The sequence below is a fragment of the Ornithorhynchus anatinus genome, chromosome 5 (assembly GCF_004115215.2).
Source record: "Ornithorhynchus anatinus isolate Pmale09 chromosome 5, mOrnAna1.pri.v4, whole genome shotgun sequence".
NCBI lineage: Eukaryota > Metazoa > Chordata > Mammalia > Monotremata > Ornithorhynchidae > Ornithorhynchus > Ornithorhynchus anatinus.
In genome coordinates, this window is record NC_041732.1 from 6,798,663 (window position 1) to 6,822,118 (window position 23,456).

Sequence of the window (23,456 nt, forward strand, 5' to 3'; positions counted from 1 at the left end):
AAAATATAAATAACATATAGTACAACAGTACAACGAGAAGCAGCATGGCCTAGTGGGAGGAGCACGGGCCTGGCCGTCAGCAGGTCATGGGTTCTAAACCTGCCTCCACCACGTGTCTGCTGTGTGACCTTGGGCAGGACACTTCACTTTTCTGGGCCCTCATCTGTAAAACGGGAATTGAGATGGTGAGCCCTATGTGCGATAGGGACTGCGCGCAACTCAACTGGCCTGCGTCCACCCCTGTCCTTAATAGAGTACAAGAAGCAGTGTGGCTCAGTGGAAAGAGCCCGGGCTTGGGAGTCAGAGGTCGTGGGTTCTAATCCCGACTCCGCCACTTGTCTGCTGTGTGACCTTGGGCAAATCACTTAGCTTCTCTGGGCCTCAGTTATCTCATCTGTCAAATGGGGATGAAAACTGTGAGCCCCATTTGGGACCACCTGATCACCTTGTATCCCCCAGCGCCTATGGTAAGCACTTAAGAAATACCGCCATTTAAAAAAAACTTTTTAGAGTGCCTGTCACCATGGCTCAGTGGAAAGAGCCCGGGCTTGGGAGTCAGAGGTCACGGGTTTGAAACCCAGCTCCGCCACTTAGCACCTGTCTGACTGTGGGCAAGTCACTTCACTGCTCTGTGCCTCAGTGACCTCATCTGGAAAATGGGGATGAAGACTGTGAGCCTCCCGTGGGACAACCTGATGACCCTGTATCTCCCCCAGCGCTTAGAACCGTGCTCTGCACAGAGTAAGCGCTTAACAAATACCATAATTATTATTATTAGAACAGTGCTCTGCACATAGTAAGCGCTTCACAAATGCCAACATTATTATTATAGTAGGCGTTTAACAAATAGCATTATTATGGTGGGACACATTCACTGCTCACAGGGAGCTGATGGATTGAGCGGGGCCACGGGTGGGGTGGCCGCGGGAGGCACACGCGGGCTCAGACCCCCCCCCCCCCTCAGTGTCTCTCTGCGTGTCTCTGTACGTCTCTGTCTGCGAGACACTGTCTCTCCCCCCTCCCCCCTCCCCGGAGGGGCCTGGGAATGGCGCCGAGGCCGGGACCAATGGGAGCGCCGGAATGCGGTTCATTCACCGGCAGGCCTGGGCTGGGGGGGGGGGGGGGGGGCGCGCGCATGTGTGTGGAGTGCGCGCGCCGGGGGGCGTGGCCACCCCGGCGGCGGAGCCAATGGGCTGCCGGGGGGCGGGGCTCGGGGACGGGGCGGGGCGCCGGGATTGGGTGGGCGGCTCCTCTTTCTCCGCCCCGGGGCCAATGGGGTTTTTAGAAGGTTGAACTTTGGCGCGCGCCCCCGGCCCGGGGAGGGGGAGGGGCCCCCGCCCCCCCTCCCCCCCAGCCAGGGCCCGCCTTAACCCTTCCCGCTCCGCACCGCCGCCCACATGTTGCCGAATTGTCCATTCCGAGCGCTGAGTCCAGTGCTCTGCACAGAGTAAGCGCTCAATAAATACTACTGGATGAGTGAATGAATGCTCTGCACCTAGTGAGCGCTCAATAAATACTATTGGACGAATGACTGCGCTGCACCTAGTAAGCGCTCAAGAAATACTATTGGATGAGTGAATGAATGCTTTGCACCTAGTAAGCGCTCAATAAATACTATTGGATGAATGAATGCTCTGCACCTAGTAAGCGCTCAATAAATACTATTGGATGAATGAATGAATGCTCTGCACCTAGTAAACGCTCAAGAAATACTATTGTATGAATGAATTAATGCTCTGCACCTAGTAAGCGCTCAATAAACACTATTGGATGAGTGAATGAATGTTCTGCACCTAGTAAGCGCTCAATAAATACTATTGGATGAATGAATGAATGCTCTGCACCTAGTAAGCGCTCAATAAATACTATTGGATGAATGAATGAATGCTCTGCACCTAGTAAACGCTCAATAAGTACTATTATATGAATGAACGAATGCTCTACACATAGTAATTGCTCAATAAATACGGCTGAATGAATCATCATCATCATGTTGGTATTTGTTAAGCGCTTACTCTGTGCAGAGCACTGTTCTAAGCGCTGGGGTAGATACAGGGTAATCACGTTGTCCCACGTGAGGCTCACAGGTAATCCCCATTTTACAGAGGAGGTCACTGAGGCACAGAGAAGTTAAGTGACTTGCCCACCATCACACAGCTGACAAGAGGTGATCCCCCCTCCCTCAAAGCCTCCTCCAGGAGGCCTTCCCTGACTAAGCCCCCTCTTCTCGTCTCCTCTGCATCACCCCGATTTGCTCCCTTTGCTCTCCCGCCCCCCTCCCCCAGCATTGCTTAGACAGTAGCCCGTCAGTGGGCAGGGATGGTCTCTATCTGTTGCCGAATTGTACATTCCAAACGCTTAGTACAGTGCTCTGCACATAGTAAGCGCTCAACAAATACTATTGAATGAATGAATGAATGCTGTCCAGCTCTGGAATTTCTTTCTGTTGACGTCTGTCCCTCCCCTCCCCATTCTGAACTGTAAGCTCACGGTGGGCAGGGAATGTGCCTGTTTATTGTTGTATTGTCCTCTCCGGAGCGCTTAGTCCAGGGCTGTGCACACAGTAAGCGCCCACTAGATCTGAATGAATGAATGGACGGGGGGACAGGGCCCGGCCTCCTGACCTGCGATGGAGCGCTCGGTCCCTGTGGGCAAAAAGGCAACGCCAAAGGACCGTTGGACAGGACGGATCTTCCCCTCTGCACTGGAAACAAACGAGGAAAGGGGCTGGGAAGAAGGGTTAAGCGCTTAGTACAGTGCTCTGCACACGGTAAGCACTCAATAGCGCTCGGAAGAAGCAGGGTGAGTGGATAGAACCCGGGCCTGGGAGTCAGAAGGTCGTGGGTTCTCATCCCGGCTCCGCCACTTGTCTGCTGGGTGACGTTGGGTAAGTCACTTCACTCCTCTGGGCCTCAGTTTCCTCATCTGGCGAATGGGGATTGAGATTGTGAGCCCCACGTGGGAGAGGGACTGTACCCAACACGGTTTGCTTGCATCTACTCCAGTGCTTAGTACAGTGCTTGGCAAATAGTAAGCACTTCCAATTAATATCACAGTCATTATCATTAATCAGTCGACGGCATTTACTGAGCGCGTACTATAGGCACAGCAGTCGGGTCAATCGTATTTATTGAACACTTACTGTGTGCAGATTACCCTAGTGAGGGCTCGGGAGTCTACAATATAAGAATACAACCGACACATTTCCTCCCAGAGTTGTATACTGAGGGTTTGGGAGAGGAGAGTACCGCTGAATTAGCAGACACGTTCCCTGCCCATTCCAGGCTTAGAGGGGGAGATGGAGAAGCAGTGTGGCCTAATGGACAGAGCCCGGCCTGGGAGTCAGAAGGGCCTGGGTTCTAATCCCGGCTCTCTCACTTGTCTGCTGCATGACCTTGGGCAAGCCACTCCGCTTCTCTGCGCCTCAGTTCCCTCCTCTGGAAAATGGGGATGAAGACCGTGAGCCCCCCGTGGGGCAGGGACTACTACGTCCAACCTGATTCCCTTGTGTCTACCCCAGTGTTTAGAACCCACCGTAAGCACTTAACCAATGCCATAATGAAAAAAGATCCGCCCAAACCTTCTGGGCTCCTTCTCAGCCGAACTCCGTCCCAGGCTCCAGGGTTTGAGGAAGAACACCCTGCTCCTCTTTTCCTCCTCCTCTCCAGGCCCTCCGTTTGCGATCCGGCAGTTTTGCCCAGAGATCCCTTGTAGTAGCCCCCCGCCTCGTCACCCCCAGGATCAGGGACAGCCCCCCTCCCCATGGGCCTTGTCAGCTTCTTGTGGGCAGGGAACGTGTTTGAAAATAGTAACGGTATTTGTTAAACCCTCGCTACATGCCAAGCACTGTTCTAGTGTACTCTCCCAAGTGCTTGGTACAGTGTTTTGCACACAGTAAGCGCTCAGCGTGGCTCAGTGTTAAGAGCACGGGCTTGGGAGTCAGAGGTCGTGGGTTCGAATCCCTGCTCCACCACTTGTCAGCTGTGTGACTTTGGGCAAATCGCTTAACTTTTCTGTGCCTCAATCACCTCATCTGGAAAAGGGGATGGAGACCGGGAGCCCCACGTGGGGCAACCTGATGACCTCGAATCTCCCTCAGCGCTGAGACCAGTGCTTGGCACGTGGTAAGCGCTTCCCCAATCCCATCATTTTTATTATGATTAAAAGTGCATACTTTTCTGTACCTCAGTCACCTCATCTGGAAAAGGGGGATGGAGACCGTGAGCCCCAAGTGGGACAACCTGATGACCTCGAATCTCCCTCAGCGCTGAGACCAGTGCTTGGCACGTGGTAAGCACTTCCCCAATCCCATCATCATTTTTATTATGATTAAAAGTGCATACTTTTCTGTACCTCAGTCACCTCATCTGGAAAAGGGGGATGGAGACCATGAGCCCCAAGTGGGGCAACCTGATGACCTCGAATCTCCCCCAGCGCTGGGAACACCGTAAGGGCTTCCCCAATCCCGTCATCATTATTATTATGATTAAAAGCGCGTACTTCTCCGGGCCTCGGTCACCTCATCTGGAAAACGGGGATGGAGAACGGGAGCCCCACGTGGGACGACTTGATGACCTCGAATCTCCCCCAGCGCTGGGCACACGGTAAGGGCTTCCCCAATCCCATCATTATTTTTATTATGATTAAAAGTGCATACTTTTCTGTACCTCAGTCACCTCATCTGGAAAAGGGGGGATGGAGACCGGGAGCCCCACGTGGGACGACTTGATGACCTCGAATCTCCCCCAGCGCTGGGAACACGGTAAGGGCTTCCCCAATCCCGTCATCATTATTATTATGATTAAAAGCGCGTACTTCTCCGGGCCTCGGTCACCTCATCTGGAAAACGGGGATGGAGACCGGGAGCCCCACGTGGGACGACTTGATGACCTCGAATCTCCCCCAGCGCTGGGCACACGGTAAGGGCTTCCCCAATCCCATCATCATTTTTATTATGATTAAAAGCGCGTACTTCTCCGGGCCTCGGTCACCTCGTCTGGAAAAGGGGGATGGAGACCGGGAGCCCAATCTCCCCCAGCGCTGAGACCAGTGTCCGGCACATGGTGAGCTCTTCCCCCATCCCATCACTATGATGATGATGATGATGAAAAGTGCATACCGGTGTGTGTGTGTGTGTGCATTGGTGGGACCCCCACCCCGCCCCCCGGGGCAGGTCCCCGCCAGCCCCCGCCTCGTGCACGGTTGGCCTAAGGAGGGGCCCGGGGGGGGGTCAGAGGTCGGAGGTCAGAGGTCCCCGCGGCGGGGAGCGGCTCCCTCGGCGGGGGCCGCGCGTTCTCCTTTAAGAGGGAAGAAACTTGAGACCTTGTTTGCGCAACAATCAGCGCAGCAGAGAGCCGCCAAACTGTCTAGACGGGGAGATGATGGGAGGCGGCCAAGCGCTCCGCCGACCCTCCTAGGGGGCCCTCGCTCGCTCTGTGTGTGTGTGTGTGTGCGTGTGTGTGTGTGTGTGCAGGAGAAGAACAAAAAAAGAGCGAGCGAGCGCCCGGCACAGAGAGAGGGAGCGGAGCGAGGGAGGAGAGACCCCGACCCCCCTCGACCCCCACCACCACCACCACCACCACCACCGCCAGAGCTCGGAGGACAGGCCCCGGGGACGAGCCGGACGCCCTCCTCCCTCGGGCTCATTTTTCTTTCTTTCGGGGGGGTGGGCCGGCTTTTCCATGGCGCGGCCCCCCCGCCCCCCCGGCCCGGCCTGAAGGGGTTGGGGGGGGTCGCCGACCCCCCGGGACCCCCGCCCCCTCTCATCCCTCCCTCTTGGGGGGCCTCGGCCCCCGTCGGTCGTCGAGGCCGGGAGGTGAAGGGGGCGGCCTCTCCCCCCTCCGGTCCCCCTCGCCTCCCTGCAGGGGCCTGCGTCCGTCCGGTCCTTCTGGCCGAGCGCTCGGGGCGCGCCGGACTCCACGGCCAAGGGTCGGCGGTGGAGGCGGAGAGGAGGGGGGGTGGCGGCCGAAGCGCCCCCCTCCCGGGTGTCCCGGCCGTCCTTCCCTCCCCCTGAGTCGCCCACCCCGATGTTGGCGCGCTGTTGCGATCTATCGGCGACAGGCTGTGCGGGGCCGGCCGGCGCGGGGCGGCGGAGGTCCATGCGGGAGCGGCGGGCGCGGGGCCGGGCCCCGGCCTGAGCGGCCCGCCCCCCGGCCCCCCGCACGCCCCCCGCACGCCCCTCTATCGCATGTTCAGGTCCAAACGGTCGGGGCTGCTGCGGCGACTGTGGCGGAGCCGCGTGGCGTGCGGGGATGCCCGCTCCGGGGCCGCCTGGGACCCCCAGCCCGGCGGGCCAGGACCGGCCGGGCCCCGGGACGACGACGACGACGACGACGACGAGGAGGAGGAGGAGAGGGACGACCCCGCGGAACCCCCTCCCCGCGCCGGCGGCCCGCTCGCCACCTGCTGCCTCTTCCCGGAGCGGGACCGGCCGGCGCCGCCGGATTCGCACCCGGCCCCCGCGGCCGAGCCGCCGCGGGAGGCGGACCTGAAGGCGCTGAGTTATTCGGTGCTGAAGCGGCTGAAGGAGCGGGGTCTGTGCAGCCTGCTGGAGGCCGTGGAGTCCCGCGGGGGCCTGGCCGGGGGCTGCGTCCTCGTCCCCCGGGCCCACCCGGCCGGGTGGGCCGCCGCCGCCGCCGCCTCCTCCTCCAGGCAGGCCTCCGCCGCGCCCCCGCACCTGGTCCTCGCCCGCCTCTTCCGCTGGCCCGACCTGCAGCACGCCGCCCAGCTCAAGCCCCTCTGCGGATGCCACAGCTTCGCCCACCCCGACGCCCGCAGCCCCCTGGTCTGCTGCAACCCCTATCACTTCGGACGCCTCTGCGGACCAGGTGGGTCACACCCCCCCCACGACGGGGCGAGGCGTCTAACACAGCGTCCAGCGCCCACCCTGTCCCCTCCCCTAGCCGGGTGCGACTCCCTCTGCCCGCTCTGCCCCTCCGGCCCTACCCGTGCCCCTCCGCTGCCACTCGGGAAGGGCCCGCTGGGTGCCAAGCGCTGTGCGGGGGGGGGGGGGGGGCGGAAAATAGGAGTTAGTTTCTCGGTGGGAGGCCAACTGCCTTGCGTCCGGGTGGACGGGTTTAGGAGGTGGGTATCCATCCCCGCGTCTACGTTGGGGTTTGGACAGGTGGCCAGGGTGTAGGGGTCTGCGGGATGCGTTGCGGGGTGGAGAGGTGTGCCTGGGTGTACGTGTGTGCAGAGGGCATTTGGAGGCGGAGAGGTGAGTGTGGTTATGTGTGTGCAGGACGCATTTGGGGGGTGGAGAGGTGTGCGGGGGTGGAGGTGTCTCCACAATCCATATGGAGGTGGATAGGTGGATGTGTCTGCAGAATGAATTTGGTTTTGGATAGGCGTGCGGGGGTGGAGGTGTGTGCCGAATCCATATGGAGGTGGATAGGTATAGGTGTGTGCAGAATGAATTTGGTTTTGGATAGGCCTGCGGGGGTGGAGGGGTGTGCCGAATCCATATGGAGGTGGATAGGTGGATGTGTGTGCAGAATGAATTTGGTTTTGGATAGGCCTGCGGGGCTGTAGGTGTGTGGAGAATGCATTTGGGTTTGGATAGGTGTATGTGTGTGCAGAATGCATTTGGGTGTGGAGAGGTGTGCGTGGGGGTATGAGTGTGCAGAATGAATTTGGGTGTGGATAGGTGTGTGTTGGTGTAAGTGTGTGGAGAATGCATTTGGGTTTGGATAGGTGTATGTGTGTGCAGAATGTATTTGGGTATGGAGAGGTGTGCCTGGGTGTCTGAGTGTGGTTGGATAGGTCCATGTGTGTGTGCAGAATGAATTTGGGTGTGCGTGGGTGTATGAGTGTGGTTGGATAGGTGCATGTGGGTGCAGAATGAATTTGGGTTGTGGATAGGTGTGCGTGTGTGTGTGGGGGGGTGTATGTGCGTCCAGAATGCATTGGGGTGTGGATAGGAGTGTTTGGGTGTGCAGAATGTATTGGGGTGTACATACTCTTGGAGTGTGTGTGTGTAGGTGTGCACAGAATGCTTTTGGGTGTGTATATATGTGGGTGCTCGTATGTACATGTGTGCAAATGTGTGTGTGTATATATAGTGGTGACTGTGTTTGGGTGTGTATATTTGTACGTGTGTGCCTGTGCGTGAAGACTGAAGACACACGTGCGCGCCCCCCGGGGTGAGTTCGGATCCACGTCCAGATGCTGGCCATGCTCGTCCCTTTGGGGTTGCTCCGGGGCTAGGGATCCCCCCCCCCCCCCGGGGGGAAGCCTGGAGTTCACCAGCCCCCATACCGATTCTCCCCATCACCATTTAGGCCGGGGTTTCAGCCTCCTCCCTGCCCTGTCGGGGTAAAGTTAGATGGGCGGATTTTATTTTACTCTCGCCTTCCCCGCCCCTTCTTCATCCTCTGTGGTAGAAAGATGGACAGGCGGAGGTAATCCGCGGACTGGCTAGGCAGCCCCCGAATAATTGAGCGGGAACATCCACCGAGCCGGCGGATGAAATGCCTACTTTATGCCCGTGGACGTGTGCACGCTGGGCTGTGTGTTTGTACGGGCGACCATCAGGGGTGAGTGTACCCATCCGCCACACGAGTGTGTAGGTGATGCCCGTGAACACACAGCCGATGGATGTGCATGGGAGTATGAGTGCACAAGTGCGTGTATGGAGATGTGATCTGGCATATGGGGTGGACAGAGGTGACCAGTGGGTGTGCGTGTGGATACTGGTGTATACCTGATGCATCGGAGTGCACAGGTTAGCAAAGATGTATATGTGACACGTGAATATGACAAGGGTGTGCTTGTACACAGCATCTATGAGTATGCCTGATGCACAGGGGTGCACAGGTAGGGATAGTGGGTACCCATCCACATACATAAATGTATACGTGATGCAAGGGTCCTGTATACAGATAGGGCGAGTGGATAAGCACGTCCACATTAGCATATATATATATATATATATATATATGTTCACGGTGTGAGGGGGTGCACAAATGTGGCTAGTAGGTGCACATTGTACACGTAAGCCGTAAATGCGTCTGGTCGACGTTCATGGGCCTCTCCTCTAGGAGACCGTGTCCACAGAGCACACACGCAGGTAGAGCAGGTCATTTGTAAACTTTCGCCTCCACTTTAACTTGCCAACCCCACCTGCCCTCTTGACACCCTTTCCCTCCCCTCTCAGTGCCCAGGCTCCCCAGTCCCTCCGGAGCCACACACTCACACCTGGTTCTCAAACCCTTCGGTTGGGAGTTGGGAAAGGGCACCTGTCCCAAATTGCCCACCGCGTATGGCAAGGGCTGCCAGATGAGGGGCGAAATCGCAGGGAGAACTCTCGTTCTGTCTTATTCTCGCTCAGCAAAATTGTCTCTTTGGGGGTCTGGCCCCCTGTGGAAGCCGGAACCCTTCTCCCTGTGATGGTTGAGACCGTCACACCCCCTGCTGTTTGTCAGATATGTTGATTCCTGCTGTTCTAGAGTCAGACCCTCCTTGGCCGCTGCCAAATTCAGATGCAGAGAGGCACCGAGCAGAGTCCCAGAGCCGTGTTTGCCAGCCACAAGACACCCTCTATCGCTCCCCTTTCAACAGCGTTTGAGTGGGAAGTCACAGAAAGGTCGCCGGCATAGGAAAAGAGGGCTTAAAGTTGAAGGAGAGAGTGACCTTGATAATAGTAATAATTATGTAACTTGATAAGCACTTACTATGTGTATATGCACTATGTGCTTACAGTCTTCTCAGCGCTGGGGTAGATACAAATTGATCAGATTGGACACAATCCCTGTCCCAAGTGGCGCTCAGTCTTAATCTCCATTTTTACAGATGAGGTAATTGAGGCCCAGAGAAGTGAAGTGACTTGGCCAAGGCCACCCAGCAGACGTGTGGCGGAGCCAGGATTAGAACCTACGTCCTTCTGTCTTTCTTTTGGGCCCGTGCTCTATCCACTAAGCCACGCTGCTCCTACCCACCCCCCGAGGAGTGGGTAGGAGAAGAGCGAGTGACAGAGGACGAGAAAGACATTTCTCATTGTGCGTAGGGAACGCGGGTACCAATTCTGCTCTCTTGTTCTCTCCCAAGTGCTTAGTACAGGGCTTGAGTACAGTAAATGCGCAATAAATATGATCGATTGATCGATTGATTTGGGCAGGTCTCGGAGGTCCCCGGAGCCCTTCCCTGACCACCTCCATTCACAGAAGCAGCGTGGCTTAGTGGAAAGAGCTCTGGCTTGGAAGTCAGAGGTGGTGAGTTCTAATCCCGGCTCCGCCACTTGTCAGCTGTGTGACCTTGGGCAAGTCACTTAACTTCTCTGTGTCTCGGTTACCTTATCTGTAAAATGGGGACGAAGACTGTGAACCCCACATGGGGCAACCTGATTACCTTATATCTACCCCAGTGCTTAGAACAGTGCTTGGCACATAGTAAGTGCTTAACAAATACCATCATTTGGTATGAGGGGAGAGGGAAGCTTGTACCCCATAGTTTGCCCAGATCTTGGTTTCATTTCCCTTCAGAAGAGATGTGTTTGTGTGTGTAGTGGGAGATTGGTAAGTGGAGGCAGGGTGTGTCAGATGGCGTGGCTATAGAACGTAAATTCCTGGTGGGCAGAAATCACAGCTACCAACTCTGTTGTGTTCTACGCTCCCAAGCACTTGGTACAGTTCCATGCACATAGTAAGCGCTCAAGAAATACCATGGATTAGTCGGTGGGTTCAGGAGATGCTATCTGGATCAGAGGCTGGAGGCCTGTCTATGAACTTGTTTGCGGGCAGGAGGGTAAGTTGGGGCAGGAAAGGGGATTTCAGGTCTTGCCAAAAGGCTTGCTTACTCTGCTCCGATTCGTGACCAAAGCAGCGTGGCCGAGTGGCTAGAGCAAGGGCCTGGGAGTCAGAAGGACCTGGGTTCTGCTCTACCGCTTGTCTGCAGTGTGACCTCAAGCCAGTTCCCTCAGTTGCAAAACGGGGATGGAGACTGTGAGCCGTGGGTGGGACGGGGACGGTGTCCACCCCGATTTGCCTCTACCCATCCCAACGCTTAGTACAGTGCTTGGCTCATAGTAAACTCTTAACTCTAGACTGCGAGCTCGTTGTGGGCTGGGAATCTGTCTGTTTTTTTGTTCTGATGTCTTCTCCCAAGTGCTTAGTACAATGCTTTGCACACAGTCCTCGTGCAATAAATACGATTGAATGAACCAACAGATACCACAGTTATTATGGTTATTATGACAGGCCTGGTATCTCTAGACTCCTGGGAAACTGGGAGACTCTTTGGGGTGATGTGTGTGGGGCGGTGACCTTTGCTCTCGCTAATCCCGTCTTTCCCCAGGGTTTCTCCCCGCGCTAGGGAATTGGCTGCTTTTCCCGTAGACTTGGGAAGGAGCCAGCCCTCCCGCTCGCCCCGTGTGCCCTCCCCCCGGCTGCTCCCAGCCTGGATTTGGAGCTCCTGAGCCGTGTTCTCCCTGCCCAGGCCCTTCGGGCAGGGACGCAGATTGCAGTCCAGTTTATCCCCGGGATCATCTGCCTCGGTTACCCTATCTCACCCAGGGATGGATTGAGGAAAAGGGGTGGGTCGTCTCTTCCCCCCCTCCACCCCCCTGCCCCGCCGCCTACCCCTGACCTGCCTCCAGACTGGTTTGCCCTTTGCCCCGTGCTGTCTTTTGACCCGCGCCCTCTTGTAAAAAGTGTGCCGGTCACCCCAATGGCCCCTGATCCAGTGCCAGTTTGGGAGGGGCACGGGTGGGGCTGCCATACATCTGTGGGTCGGTGAGAGAGGCTGTTGTCTCCCGGCTGGGGGCTGGGGGCTAGACCTTACGCGGGCTGTATTAGAGGGAGATGGAGCTGACTGGGCCCGATTGGCCTGGGGAGTAGACCACCTGGGGGTGGTCCCGGCCTGCATGAGGTGCAGGGCCAAGGGGCAGGGGGGAGGAGGGCCCGAGGTGGGCAGCGAGGGGTGGGAACGGGACACCACTGGGTCCGCTGCCGAGCCGGGGCCCCGCCACCCTGGCTCCCTTGGCCCTGGCGGGCACATAGCTGGTGCTCGCTGGTGCGTGACTTGATAAAGGCTCCTGCTTGTCCGTCCCGGTGCCTGGAAGAAGTCTAATTACTGGGGACTGTGGCCCAGCTTGATCTGGGTGGGAGGGGAGGGCAGGGCCGGGACCCAGAGGGTCAGAGAATTGTGCATCCAGGAAATGCCACACAGACATACACTCACACTCCAAGCCCCAAGCGGGTCGGACACCTACGTAGTGATCCAAACATTTCCACGGTCTTAATAATTACGGTACTTGTTAAGCGCTTATTGTGTGTCAAGCATTATTCTAAGCACTGAAAGATGCCCAGGCATAAATGCACACATCTATTGGACACACAAATAATTGTGGTTTTTGTTAGGTGCTTACCTATGTGCCAGGCTAAACGCTGGGTTGATGCAAACGAATCAGGTTGGACACAGTCCCCTCCCACGTGGGGCTCACACTCTTCATGCCCATTTTCCATTGAGGCCCAGAGAAGTGTAACGACTTGCCCAGGGTCACACAGCAGACTAGTGGCAGAGTCGGAATTAGAACCCAGGTCCTTTCTGACTCCCGGCCTGGGCTCTATCCACTGGACCATGCTGCTTCTCCTTGTCTGCTCTGTGACCTTCAGCAAGGCACTTCATTTCCTTGGACCTCAATTACCTCATCTGTAAAATGGGGATTAAGAAGGTGAGCCCCATGTGGGACAGGGACTGTGTCCAACCTGATTAACTTGTATGTACCCCAGTGCTTAGAACAGTGCTTGGCACACAGTAAGGACTTAACAAGTATCATTATTATTATCCTTATTAATAAATACACTAATCAATCAATCAGTAAACGCATCTTCACCTCTCCAGATGGCCCTGTGGGTTTAAGGATCCTCCCGCATCCTCTAGACCGTGAGGTCATTGTGGGCAGGGAACGTCACTGTTTATTGTTCTTTTGTACTTTCCCAAGCGCTTAATACAGTGCTCTGCACACAGTAAGCACTTTTAATAAATATGATTGAATGAATGAGAGAATGGATGACTCCTGCCTGCTGGGTGAGGAGGGTGGGTGGGGAGGGGGTATTTCCATGTCCCTCTGTCCCGTTTTGTGGAAATGAATTCCGTGGCCCATGACTATGTGGATGGAAATTTGAAGGAATACTTTAATCACAGATCTAACCCGTCTTTTAAAACTCCTTTCTACCAAAAGTATACATTAACTCTGGACTAAATCTCTGGCTCTTTGCTTCACCACTATTTTTTTGTCTGTAATTATTTTCACTAAATGACTGTTATCTAAATTCTCCTGGAGAGAGACAGAGAAAGAGAGAGAACTTTGAAATGACTCGAGAAGACGGCCTAGAAAAACATAGGCTTCTTGGCCAAAGAATATGGGAATTAAAACAGGCTAAAAAGTTTTTCTTATTTGCCCTGGCATTATCCCTTTGAAATGAGCTCAGTTTCGAGTTGTGCTTAAAAAGCAGCCCCCCCCCCTTTTTTTTCCTCTTTCTTCTTCTTCTTTCCCTCTTTCCCGAGGAGGTCTCCTCTGCTATTTAGGTGAAGAAATGGTGATAATATGCAGTTTGCATATTGCTGGCGCCAGGCGGACTAGCTGTTTATCTGACTGACTGGAGAATCTAGGCAATTAACTGGTGTCTTTCTTAAAGCTGCAGCGTCCCTTTTCAACTGCTCTTTTGGCCTGCTCTGGCTTCGTTGGGCTCACGGAGGCTTCTGGGAAACGTAGACCAAATCTCCCCCGAAGAGGGTGGGCTGACCGGTGGAAGGGACCACCCCCTCCCCGAGTCTCTAGTTTGCCAATGTGGACGTCCAAGAGAAGGGAAAAAGCATAAAACAGAAGATAAGGAGTTCAGGTCAAAGATGACTTCCCATCTCTTAATTGAGTTTTCACCATCAGCTCTTAATGGGCCACCCAGTGCCAGTGAGAGAGGGAGGTTACTTCTGCCCATCTAGACTGTAAGATTACCGTGCCCAGAGAAAATGTTTACCAACTCTACCAGAAGCAGCGTGGCCTAGTGGATAGAACATGGGCCTGGGAGGCAGGAGGACCTGGGTTCTAATCCCCGTTCTGCCACTTGCCTGCTGGGTGATTTTGGGCAAGTCGCTTCACTTTTCTGGGCCTCAGATACTTCGTCTATAAAGTGGGGATGAAAACGGTGAGCCCCAAGTGGGACACGGACTGTGTCCAACCTGATCAGCCTGTCTCTCCCCCAGCACTTAGTTCAGTGCCTGGCACATAGGAAGCACATAACAAATACCATTTTAAAATAAACAAACCCAAAAAAGCTCTTGTATTGTACTCTGTCAAGTGCTTAGTACAGTGGTCTGCACATAGTAAACACTCCATAGATACCATTGATCGATTGAAATTGTCATGAATGGTCAGCAGCAGATTTTGCTTATACTTTTATTCTATAATAATAATAATAATTGGGGTATTTAAGTGTTTATCTGTGCCGAGCACTGTACTAACCTCTGGGGTAGATAAAAGATTCAGGCCAGACACAGTCGCTGTCCCATGTGGGAGTTACAGTCTAAGGAGGTAGAGCAGGTATGTATCCCCATTTTATAGTTGAAGAAACTGATACCCAGAGAAGTTAAGTGACTTGTTCAAGGCCACCCAGTAGATAAGTGGCAGAGCCGGGATTAGAACCCAAACTGCTGAGTCCCGGACCCACGCTCTTTCCATTAGGCTGCACTCTGTGCCTCTTTTAACATGAAGAGGCCACGGGATTTGATTCCAGGGGAAGGGACTCTGCTGTGAAGGGTAATTGAAGTGCAATATTAAAAATGGGGATGAAGACAGTGAGCCCCATGCGGGGCATGGACTGCGATCAGCCCATTTAGTTTATATCTAACCCGGCGCTTAGTACGGTGCCTGGCACAGAGTAAGCGCTTAACCGGTACCATATAAAAAAATCGTTCTGACCACTGGAGTAATAATGGTGGTATTTGTTAAGCGCTTACTATGTGCAAAGCACTGTTAATAATAATAATAATGTTGGTATTTGTTAAGCGCTTACTATGTGCCGAGCACTGTTCTAAGCGCTGGGGTAGACATAGGGGAATCAGGTTGTCCCACGTGGGGCTCACAGTCTTCATCCCCATTTTACAGATGAGGGAACTGAGGCGCTGGGGGGGGGATACAGGGTGATCAGATTGTCCCACATGGGGCTCACAGTTTTAATCCCCATTTTACAGATGAGGTATCTGAGGCACAGAGAAGTTAAGTGACTTGCCCAAAGCCACACAGCTAGCAAGCAGCAGAGCCGGGATTCAAACCCATGACCTCCGACTCTGACTCCCAAGCCCAGGCTCTTTCCACTGAGCCACGCTGCTTCTCTGAGTAGATACAAGATCAGCAGGTCGGACACAGGCTCTGTCCCACATGCGGCTCGCAGTTTTAAGGGGGAAGGAGACTTTACAACACGAGTCTCCTTTATTGCGGGCGGGACTGCTGGGGTAACTTATGGTGAGTCCTGGGGCAGTTACTGGGTATGAGTGGAAGGCCAGGCGGGGCCATGACAGTCTGGTCGGGAGGTGGTGTTCCCAGGGAGTCCTACCGTGGAGGTAAAAATTGGCTTCCCAGTTTTTGTTTTTTTGTGTTTTTTTTAAATATTTATTAAGCGCTTACTATGTGCCAGGCACTGTACTAAGCTCTGGGGTACATACAAGGGAATCGGGTCGGACACAGTCCCTGTCCCTCGTGGGGCTCACGGTCTTCATCCCCATTTTTCCAATGAGGAACTGAGAGACAGAGAAGTGAAGTGACTTGCCCAAGGTCTTGCAGCAGACAAGTGGCAGAGCCGGGATTAGAACGCAGATCCTTAAGAACCAGTTGTGAAGCCAAAAATGTGAATGTAGGTGTATTTCTCCTCTCTACTTGATTACACAATTCTGGGCCATTTGGGGGCAAAGTGTGGTATCCAATCTGCGATCGGGAAACCAGCGCTTAGAACAGTGCTTGGCACATAGTAAGCGCTTAACAAATGCCATCATTATTATTGTTATTATTCCTTCATTTTTAACCTGGTTGAAATGAGAAAACTGGAGCCGACAGCGTTTTGACTGAAGACACGGCTTTCAGGAGCCAATTTTGTCTTAATCAAATCAGTGCTTATTTGTTGAATGCTTACTGTATGCAGAGTCGTGTACTAAGTACTTGGGAGAGTTCAGTACAGACCAAGCATTGTCGATGGTATTTATCGAGAGTTAATCGTATGCAGACCACCATACTTCAAGCCCTCCGCAGATTACATTAGAGTGCAATCCATCAATCGGTGGTCTTTATCAAACGCTTACTGCATGCAGAACACTGTATTAAGCGCTTCAAGCAGCGTGGCCTAGTGGAAGGAACTTGGGCCTGGAAGTCAGAGGACCTGGGTTCTAATCCCAGCTCTGCAAATTTATCACTGTGTGATCCAGGGTAAGGAACTTAATTTTTCTGTGCCTCAGTTTCCTCATCTCTAAAATGAGGATGAAATCTTACCCCCTCTACTTAGACTAAGTCCCATGTGGGACAGGAACTGTGTCCAATCTGAATATTTTGTATCTCCCCATGGACTTAGAACAGTGCTTGGCACCTAGTCAGCGCTTAACAAATATTATTATTATTAGAATACAGTGGAGGTGGTAGAAGTAAGTTCAAGGGATTCCTGTAAGTGTGTAGTTCATTTCTTCAGTCGTATTTATTAAGCACTTACTGTCTACAGAGCACTGTAGTAAGCGCTTGGGAGAGTACGATATAACAATAATTAGAAACATGCCCAGCCCATAGCGAGCTTACAGTCCAGACGCACAAACTGGAATGGAACTGGGAAGCCCTCCTTTCCTCTTCTCGCTCTCCCTTCTGCATCGCCCTGACTTGCTCCCTTTATTCATCCTCCCTTCCAGTCCCACAGTACTTATGTTCATATCTGTCATTTATTTCTTTCTCTTAATGTCCGTATCCCCCTCTAGGATGTCAGCTCATTGTGGGCAGGGAATGTGTCTGAATGTGTCCGTTTGTTATTTTAGTGTACTCTTCCAACTGCTTAGTACAGTGCCCTGCACACAGTAAGTGCTCAATAAATACAAATGATGGTGGGTGGGGGAATGGTCCATTTTTTTGTTGTTGTTGATTCTATTTGGCCTGCTCTCCGCTCTGGATTCTCTTTCTAGTGAAGTTAAGTGACTAAGTGACTTGCCCAAGGTCACCCAGCAGACAGATGGCAGAGCCGGGATAAGAACCCAGGTCCTTCTGACTCCCAGGCCTAGGATCTATCCACTAGGCCGTCCTGCTTCCAATCAAAGAAAAGAGTGGGCAGAGAACATGTCTACCGACTATGTTATATCGTGTACTCTCCCCAGCACTTAGTACAGTGCTCTGCACACAGTAAGTGCTCAATAAATATAGTGGATTGATTGATTATTTACTGAGGGCTTACTGTGTGCAGAGCACTGTAATAATAATTATTATGGTATTGTTAAGTGCTTGCTATGTGTGAGGCGCTCTACTAAGCCCTGGGGTGGATACAAGCAAATCGGGTTGGACACAATCCCTGTCCCACGTGGGGTTCACAGTCTTAATCCCCATTTTACAGATGAGGTAATGGAGGCACAAAGAAGTTAAATGACTTGCCCAGAGTCACACAGCAGACACGTGGTGGAGCCGGGATTAGAACCCATGACCTTCTGACTCCCAGACCCGTGCTCTATCTACTCTGCCATGCTGCTTTATTGCCTGGGAAAATACAATGCAACAGAATTGGTGGATGTGATCCCTGCCCCTGAGGAGCTTCCAGTTTACAGGGGGACTGCCCCATAAGGAGCTTGTGGTGTTAGAGGTGGGGAAAGAAGATGTCCTGTCCCCGTTTTATAGATGAAGGAACTGAGGCCCAGAGATGTCTTGCTCAAGGCCACACAGAACTCCGGGGGCAGAGCTGGGGCTAGGAGCCAGGTTCCTCAGCTCCCGAGCTCCTCAGGTGCTCATTTCTCTAAGCTTTGATGCCATCGCAGATGAAACGCTCAGTAAATACAGTTAATTGATCGATTGACAAAACATCTCACCACACTCGCTCTTCTCTCTAATCCGGCTGTACTCTCTGGACGTGTCAACCCCATCCCTAATCTATGTTAATGTCTGCCTCCCCCTCCAGTCTGTAAGCTCCTTGTAGGTAGCGAACTTGTCGACCAACTCTGTTGTATTGTACTCTCCCAAGCGCTTAGACCAGTGCTCTGCACACAGTATGCCCTAAGTAAATACCAATGATTGATTGAATGATAAAACACTGTGTGATTGGAAAGCGAGATGAGGCCAAAATGTTTTTAATTGCTGTGGAGTCCAGACTCTACCTTGTACAGTCAAGTTTCACGTTTTGAATCCTTAGGGTCTCATTAAAGGCAGAGTTGGGTGAGATTCTCATTGCCTCATCTCAGGGGTCAGTAACAGGACAGGCACGAGAAGTCGTGTCGCCTAGTGGGTAGAACCCGGGCCTGGGAGTCAGAAGAACCCGAGTTCTAATCCCCATTACGCCACTTGTCAGCTGAGTGACCTTGGGCATGTCACTGACCTTTTCTGCATCCCAGTTCCCTCATCTGAAAAATGGGGATTAAGAGTGTGAGCCCCATGTGGGACAGGGACTGTGTCCAACCTGATGAGCTCGTATCAATCCCAGTGCCTACTTCAGTGCCTGGGACTGTAAGCCCGTTGTGAACAGGGAATTTGACTGATTGTAATATTTGACTCTTCCCAAGCGCTTAGTACAGTGGTCTGCACGTGGTAAACCCTAAATAAATATGACTGAATGAATACAAAAGCCACTCTGTTGTCAGAATATTTTCCGGAAACTTTTCTCTTCCACAATACTTGTTTGGATTGTATGGGATTTGTGAAGCACTTACTCTGTGTCAAAAACAGTTCGAAGTGCTGGGGTAGATACAAGTTAATTAGGTTGGATGTGGTCCCTGTCCCTTGTGGGGCTCACAGTCTAAGTAGGAGGGAGAACAGAAGAACTGAGGCACAGAGAAGTTAAATGACTTATTTATATTAAGGTGTGTCTCTCCTTGGAGACCGGAAGCTCAGTGTGGGCAGGGAATGTGTCTGTTATATTGTTGTGTGGTACTCACCCAAGTGCATAGTGTAGTGCCCTACGTGCAGTAGCGCTTGTTAAATACGATTGATTGATTGACTTGCCCAAGGTCACATAGCAAGCAGTTGGCAGAGCCGAGCTTAGAACCCAGGTCCTCTGACTCTTAGGCCGGGCTCCTTCCACGAGGCCACACTGCTTCCACGTAACTTCCAGTCACAGCCCTTTACCCCTCTGAGTACTCCTCTATGATCTCCTTCTCTCCCAGTAAAAACCATTAAACTCCCATTCCTGTCCAGCCTTCCGGTCCTGGTTGTAAGGGACCCTCCTCCCAAATTTGGGAAATGGCACCAGACAGTGAAACACCCTGTGGAATCCCGACCACGTAACTTTTAGGGATTGTAAAAAGGAGAGCAATACAAAGGTCACTGCTGCTAATTGTGTCTATTAGCAATGGGGGAAAAGCAAGGATTATTACTCCTTGTGTCATTAGTGATACTCCTGGTAATGATAGGTATGGCTGTGTTATTACCAGCAAGGTTTTGTTTTCAGTCAGTAAGTTGATGGCATTTGGTTTTGTGTGCCCAAGATGGAGGGCCATTTCGTTCCAGCAAATTGTTACTTAGCGTAAACCGAGAGGCCAAGGAATTCTTCTGAACATTAAAGTATATGTTTTTCGAGGGGAGTATTTTAGGCAAATGAATGGAAACAGAAAGAAAAATGCCACACATGTGAATTAGTGAGGAGTCAGGCTGGTCTGTAATGCGAAGGAAATTCTGGACTCAAGCCAACTTTCTTGGAAGTGAGTTTCAACTCTTCCCTCCCCACGCAAGCATCTAAATTGGCTTCATAAGAGGCAGCGTTTCTCACTCCTAATGAATAACTCATTTTGGGATCTCGGCAACTGGGCTTAACGGGGAGACATTGAGCAAGCTGGTCCGTTGTTTATGGCTTTGCAGGATCTTGTGAGGGAGGTGCTGATGTGGATCAGCCTTATTAGCAAGTGTTAGAAACCTCCGAGGGCGAACCGATTAACCTCAGTCTACCCCAGCACTTAGCAAGCACCACAGTTACATGACCATATCGCAGCATCCCACTGCTATATTACTATACTTACTACATCCCGGCTCCACAACTTGTCTGCACTGTGACCTTAGGCACATTACTTAACTTCTCTATGTCTCAGTTACCTCATCTGGAAAATGGGACAAGACTGTAAGCCCCATGTGGGCAGGGACTTTGTCCAACCCAAGTAGCTTGTATCTACCCCAGGGCTTACTACGGTACCTGTCACATAGTAAGCACTTAAGAAGTGCCAAAATTATTATTATTATTATTATATGCGAATATCCTCATATAAGAAGTCATATATTTTTCCGGAGTTGCGAATGGGCTGGTTTGAGTGACGATCGTCCCCTAAAACCCGACAGTAACCCGCGATGTCTTGTCTCTTTCAGAATCTCCACCACCCCCTTATTCTCGGCTTTCTCCAGACGAGGAGCAAAAGCCGTTGGGTGAGTACAATGGACTTTTCTGGGGAGGGTTAATTCAGGGCTCACTCCCAAACTGGGATCCGGAGAGTTCAGACAACAAGAGGGTGGGATAGAAATGCCAGGTGGCTGGTTTTTGCATTTTTGAAGATGCTTTGGGGAAAAGAAAAAAGAAACACATCTGAAGTAGCATCCCAATTCCCAACCTCTGAAGGAGGATGAAGTTAGAGTTTGAACTGTGCCGTTGGACAGTGGAATGAGAGCAAGGTCTGGAGGGACGGTCGTGTGCTTGGGTTTGGCTTTGGACAAACAGAGCTATGTGAGAACACCACCCCTAAAGGTTTTGTTGGGGGGGGGGTTAAGGTTTTTTTTGTGTTAAACTCTTATTGTGAACCTGGCACTGGACTAAGCGCTGGGGTAGATACAAGCTGTTCTAGGACAATGGACTCTCTTTAAAATTTGGCATCTCTTCACCCACCGTTAAACTTTCTGTGACCTTTGAATGGCCGAGGTGGGTGTCTTTCAACTTAACCACCCCCTCTCGCCTCCCCTTGTTCTTCTGCCCCAAACATATGTCTGCATGTGTTTTTACGTGTGCGCTCATTAGTACATATTTATAATAAATATGTGGAGCATTAGATCTTTGCTGAGAGAGCGTTCGTTCCCTTTGTGTTCAGCCAAGAATTTCACCTGAGCGGAAACAAGTTTGGAACATTTTAAAAAAGATTTCGTATTAGTAAATAGAAACCCCTTGGCTCCGAAGAGGTGAACCCAGGCTGGCTATTTGTAATCTTTTTATTATTATTATCTTGTTAAACAAAATAAAATGTTTTTCTTAATTGGCGGTCGATGGGCATCAGCCAGGATTTCTAGGGGATCGTGAGGAGTCAACCTGTTAAGCCCGGGCGAATGATTTCTTTTTTTCCTTTTTTTTTTTTCACTTAAGTTTGTGCCAGGAGTCATCCAGTATCCGGCTCTCCATTAAGGATAGTGAGTTTGGCTCCCTGGTTCAGATCCTGGCCATGAGGGAGCTATTAATACACGAGAGCCGCGGTCCATTTGCTAAATGGCACCCTAGTGGCTTGGGAGACTTAACGTTCCTCCAGACAGCCAGCCTGCTCTCTATTTAGGGCTCAGTTTACTTCCCCAAGCAGCCTCGGCGGCGGAAGTGCTTATTAATCCAGGGAGTAAAGGAAGGCATTTTAGTGACATTTCCTAAATTCCAGCCAGGGATCGTGACAAGCCGTTTTCATTAAAGACCGCCCTCCCTTCCATGGAGATTAACAGCCCAGCTCAGTCCATGGGGCTCTGCAGAGATGGCAGATTGTGCGGGCCGGCTTCCCTGAATGTTACCGGGGTTGTCATTTGCTCGAACTTTTCTCCGAGGGCCGAAGGTCGGCCTTCCCGGTCGGGCACGGCCCCTCGGAGACGTTGGCACAGCACTGTGAATTGCACTCAGTACGGTGCTCTCCATAAAGTCAGCCCTCGATATATCTGCTGGACGACCTTGGGTAAGTCACTCCACTTCTCTGTGCCTCAGTTACCTCATCTGTAAAATGGGGATTAAGAGTGTGAGCCCCATGTGGGAATGGGACTGAGTCCAACCTGATTAACTTGTATCTACCCCAGTCAGTGATCAGAACAGTGCTTGGTACATAATAAGTGCTTAACAAGTACAATAATAATAACCATTAATAAATACGATTCATTATTGTTTAGTGTCAAGAGTATTGATGATGTTGAGGGAGATAAAAGGTTATGAGGCTGGACAGAGTCCCTGTCCCACACGGGACTCCCAATCTATCTTATCTCCATTTTCCAGATGGGGAAACTGAGGCCCAGAGAGAGGTGGAGAGACTTGCCCCAGGTCACCTAGTAGGCCAGTGATGGAGCTGGGATCCAAATCCAGGTTTCCAGACTCCCATTCCATCAGACAGTGCTACCTCTCTAGCAGTCAAATCAGAGTCTTGATTTCATCCAACAACTAGTAAGCGCTCGATAAATACAATTGAACGATTGAACACCTTACTGTGTACAGAGCATGGTGCTGAGCATCTGAGAGGGGACAGTAGAGGCAGAAGACCTGATCCCCGGCTTCAAGGATCCTTCACAATCAAACTTGCCTAAGTTCTTGCTCAAAATTAATCAGTCAATCAGTGGTCTTTATTGAACCCTTAACAGTGTGCTGAATGCTGGGAAAGTACAGTACAATACAATACAGAACAGTACAATCCTCTCATGGCAGATTCTCATTTTAAATCTCACCCGTGCCCTCCATTTTCCATTATTCCCATTCCCGGTCACTGGTCGCTTGCAAACCTACTTAAGTGAATCTCACCGCCTTGGTTTTTGTAAGTTAAAAAAACCATTTTGCTTTGGAGTCACTGTGATTTAAAAGAAAAATGATGTCTGCATCAGACAGTAAGAGAAGACCAGTGGGTGAACGTTGTGACTTCTCGCGCTCTGAGGAATTTTTTCAAAAGGAGAAAAAAAGAATTGTGGGATGTGGAATGGGGGAAGCCTGAGTCTCTCTATCAAGCTGTTCTGTAGGGAAAGACTTCCAACATCATAAAAAGCAGCACGGCCTAGCTGGTAGAACCCGGGCCTGGGAGTCAGAGGACCTGGGTTCTAATCCTGGCCCAGACACTTTTCTGCCATGTGCCCTTGGGCAAGTCATTTAACTTCTCTGTGACCTCAGTTACCTCATTTCTAAAATGGGGGATGAAGAGTGTACCAAGTAGAACATGGGCTGGGACCAACCTGATTAGCTTCTATCTACCCTAGCACTCAGTATAGCGCTGGGCACATAGTAAGCGCTTAGTATATGCCATAAGAAGAAAACTGAAAAAAATAAATCTTCCCCAGAGTTCCAGACAAATTCTGACATAGCATGGTAAAAAACCAGCAGCATTTT

General features: G+C 51.9%; 1 protein-coding gene across 1 annotated transcript in view; it reads left to right on the forward strand.

Annotated features, from left to right (window-relative positions):
• The first annotated feature begins 6,167 nt into the window (after positions 1-6,167).
• The window catches only part of SMAD6 (SMAD family member 6), an 83,913-nt gene continuing 66,624 nt past the window's right edge, over positions 6,168-23,456 (forward strand). Inside the window, exons 1-2 of the mRNA XM_029066762.2 lie at positions 6,168-6,827; positions 20,510-20,566. Of these exons, the coding sequence (XP_028922595.1) occupies positions 6,188-6,827; positions 20,510-20,566 (697 nt within the window). The 5' untranslated portion in view covers positions 6,168-6,187. The remainder of the gene's footprint in view (positions 6,828-20,509; positions 20,567-23,456) is intronic.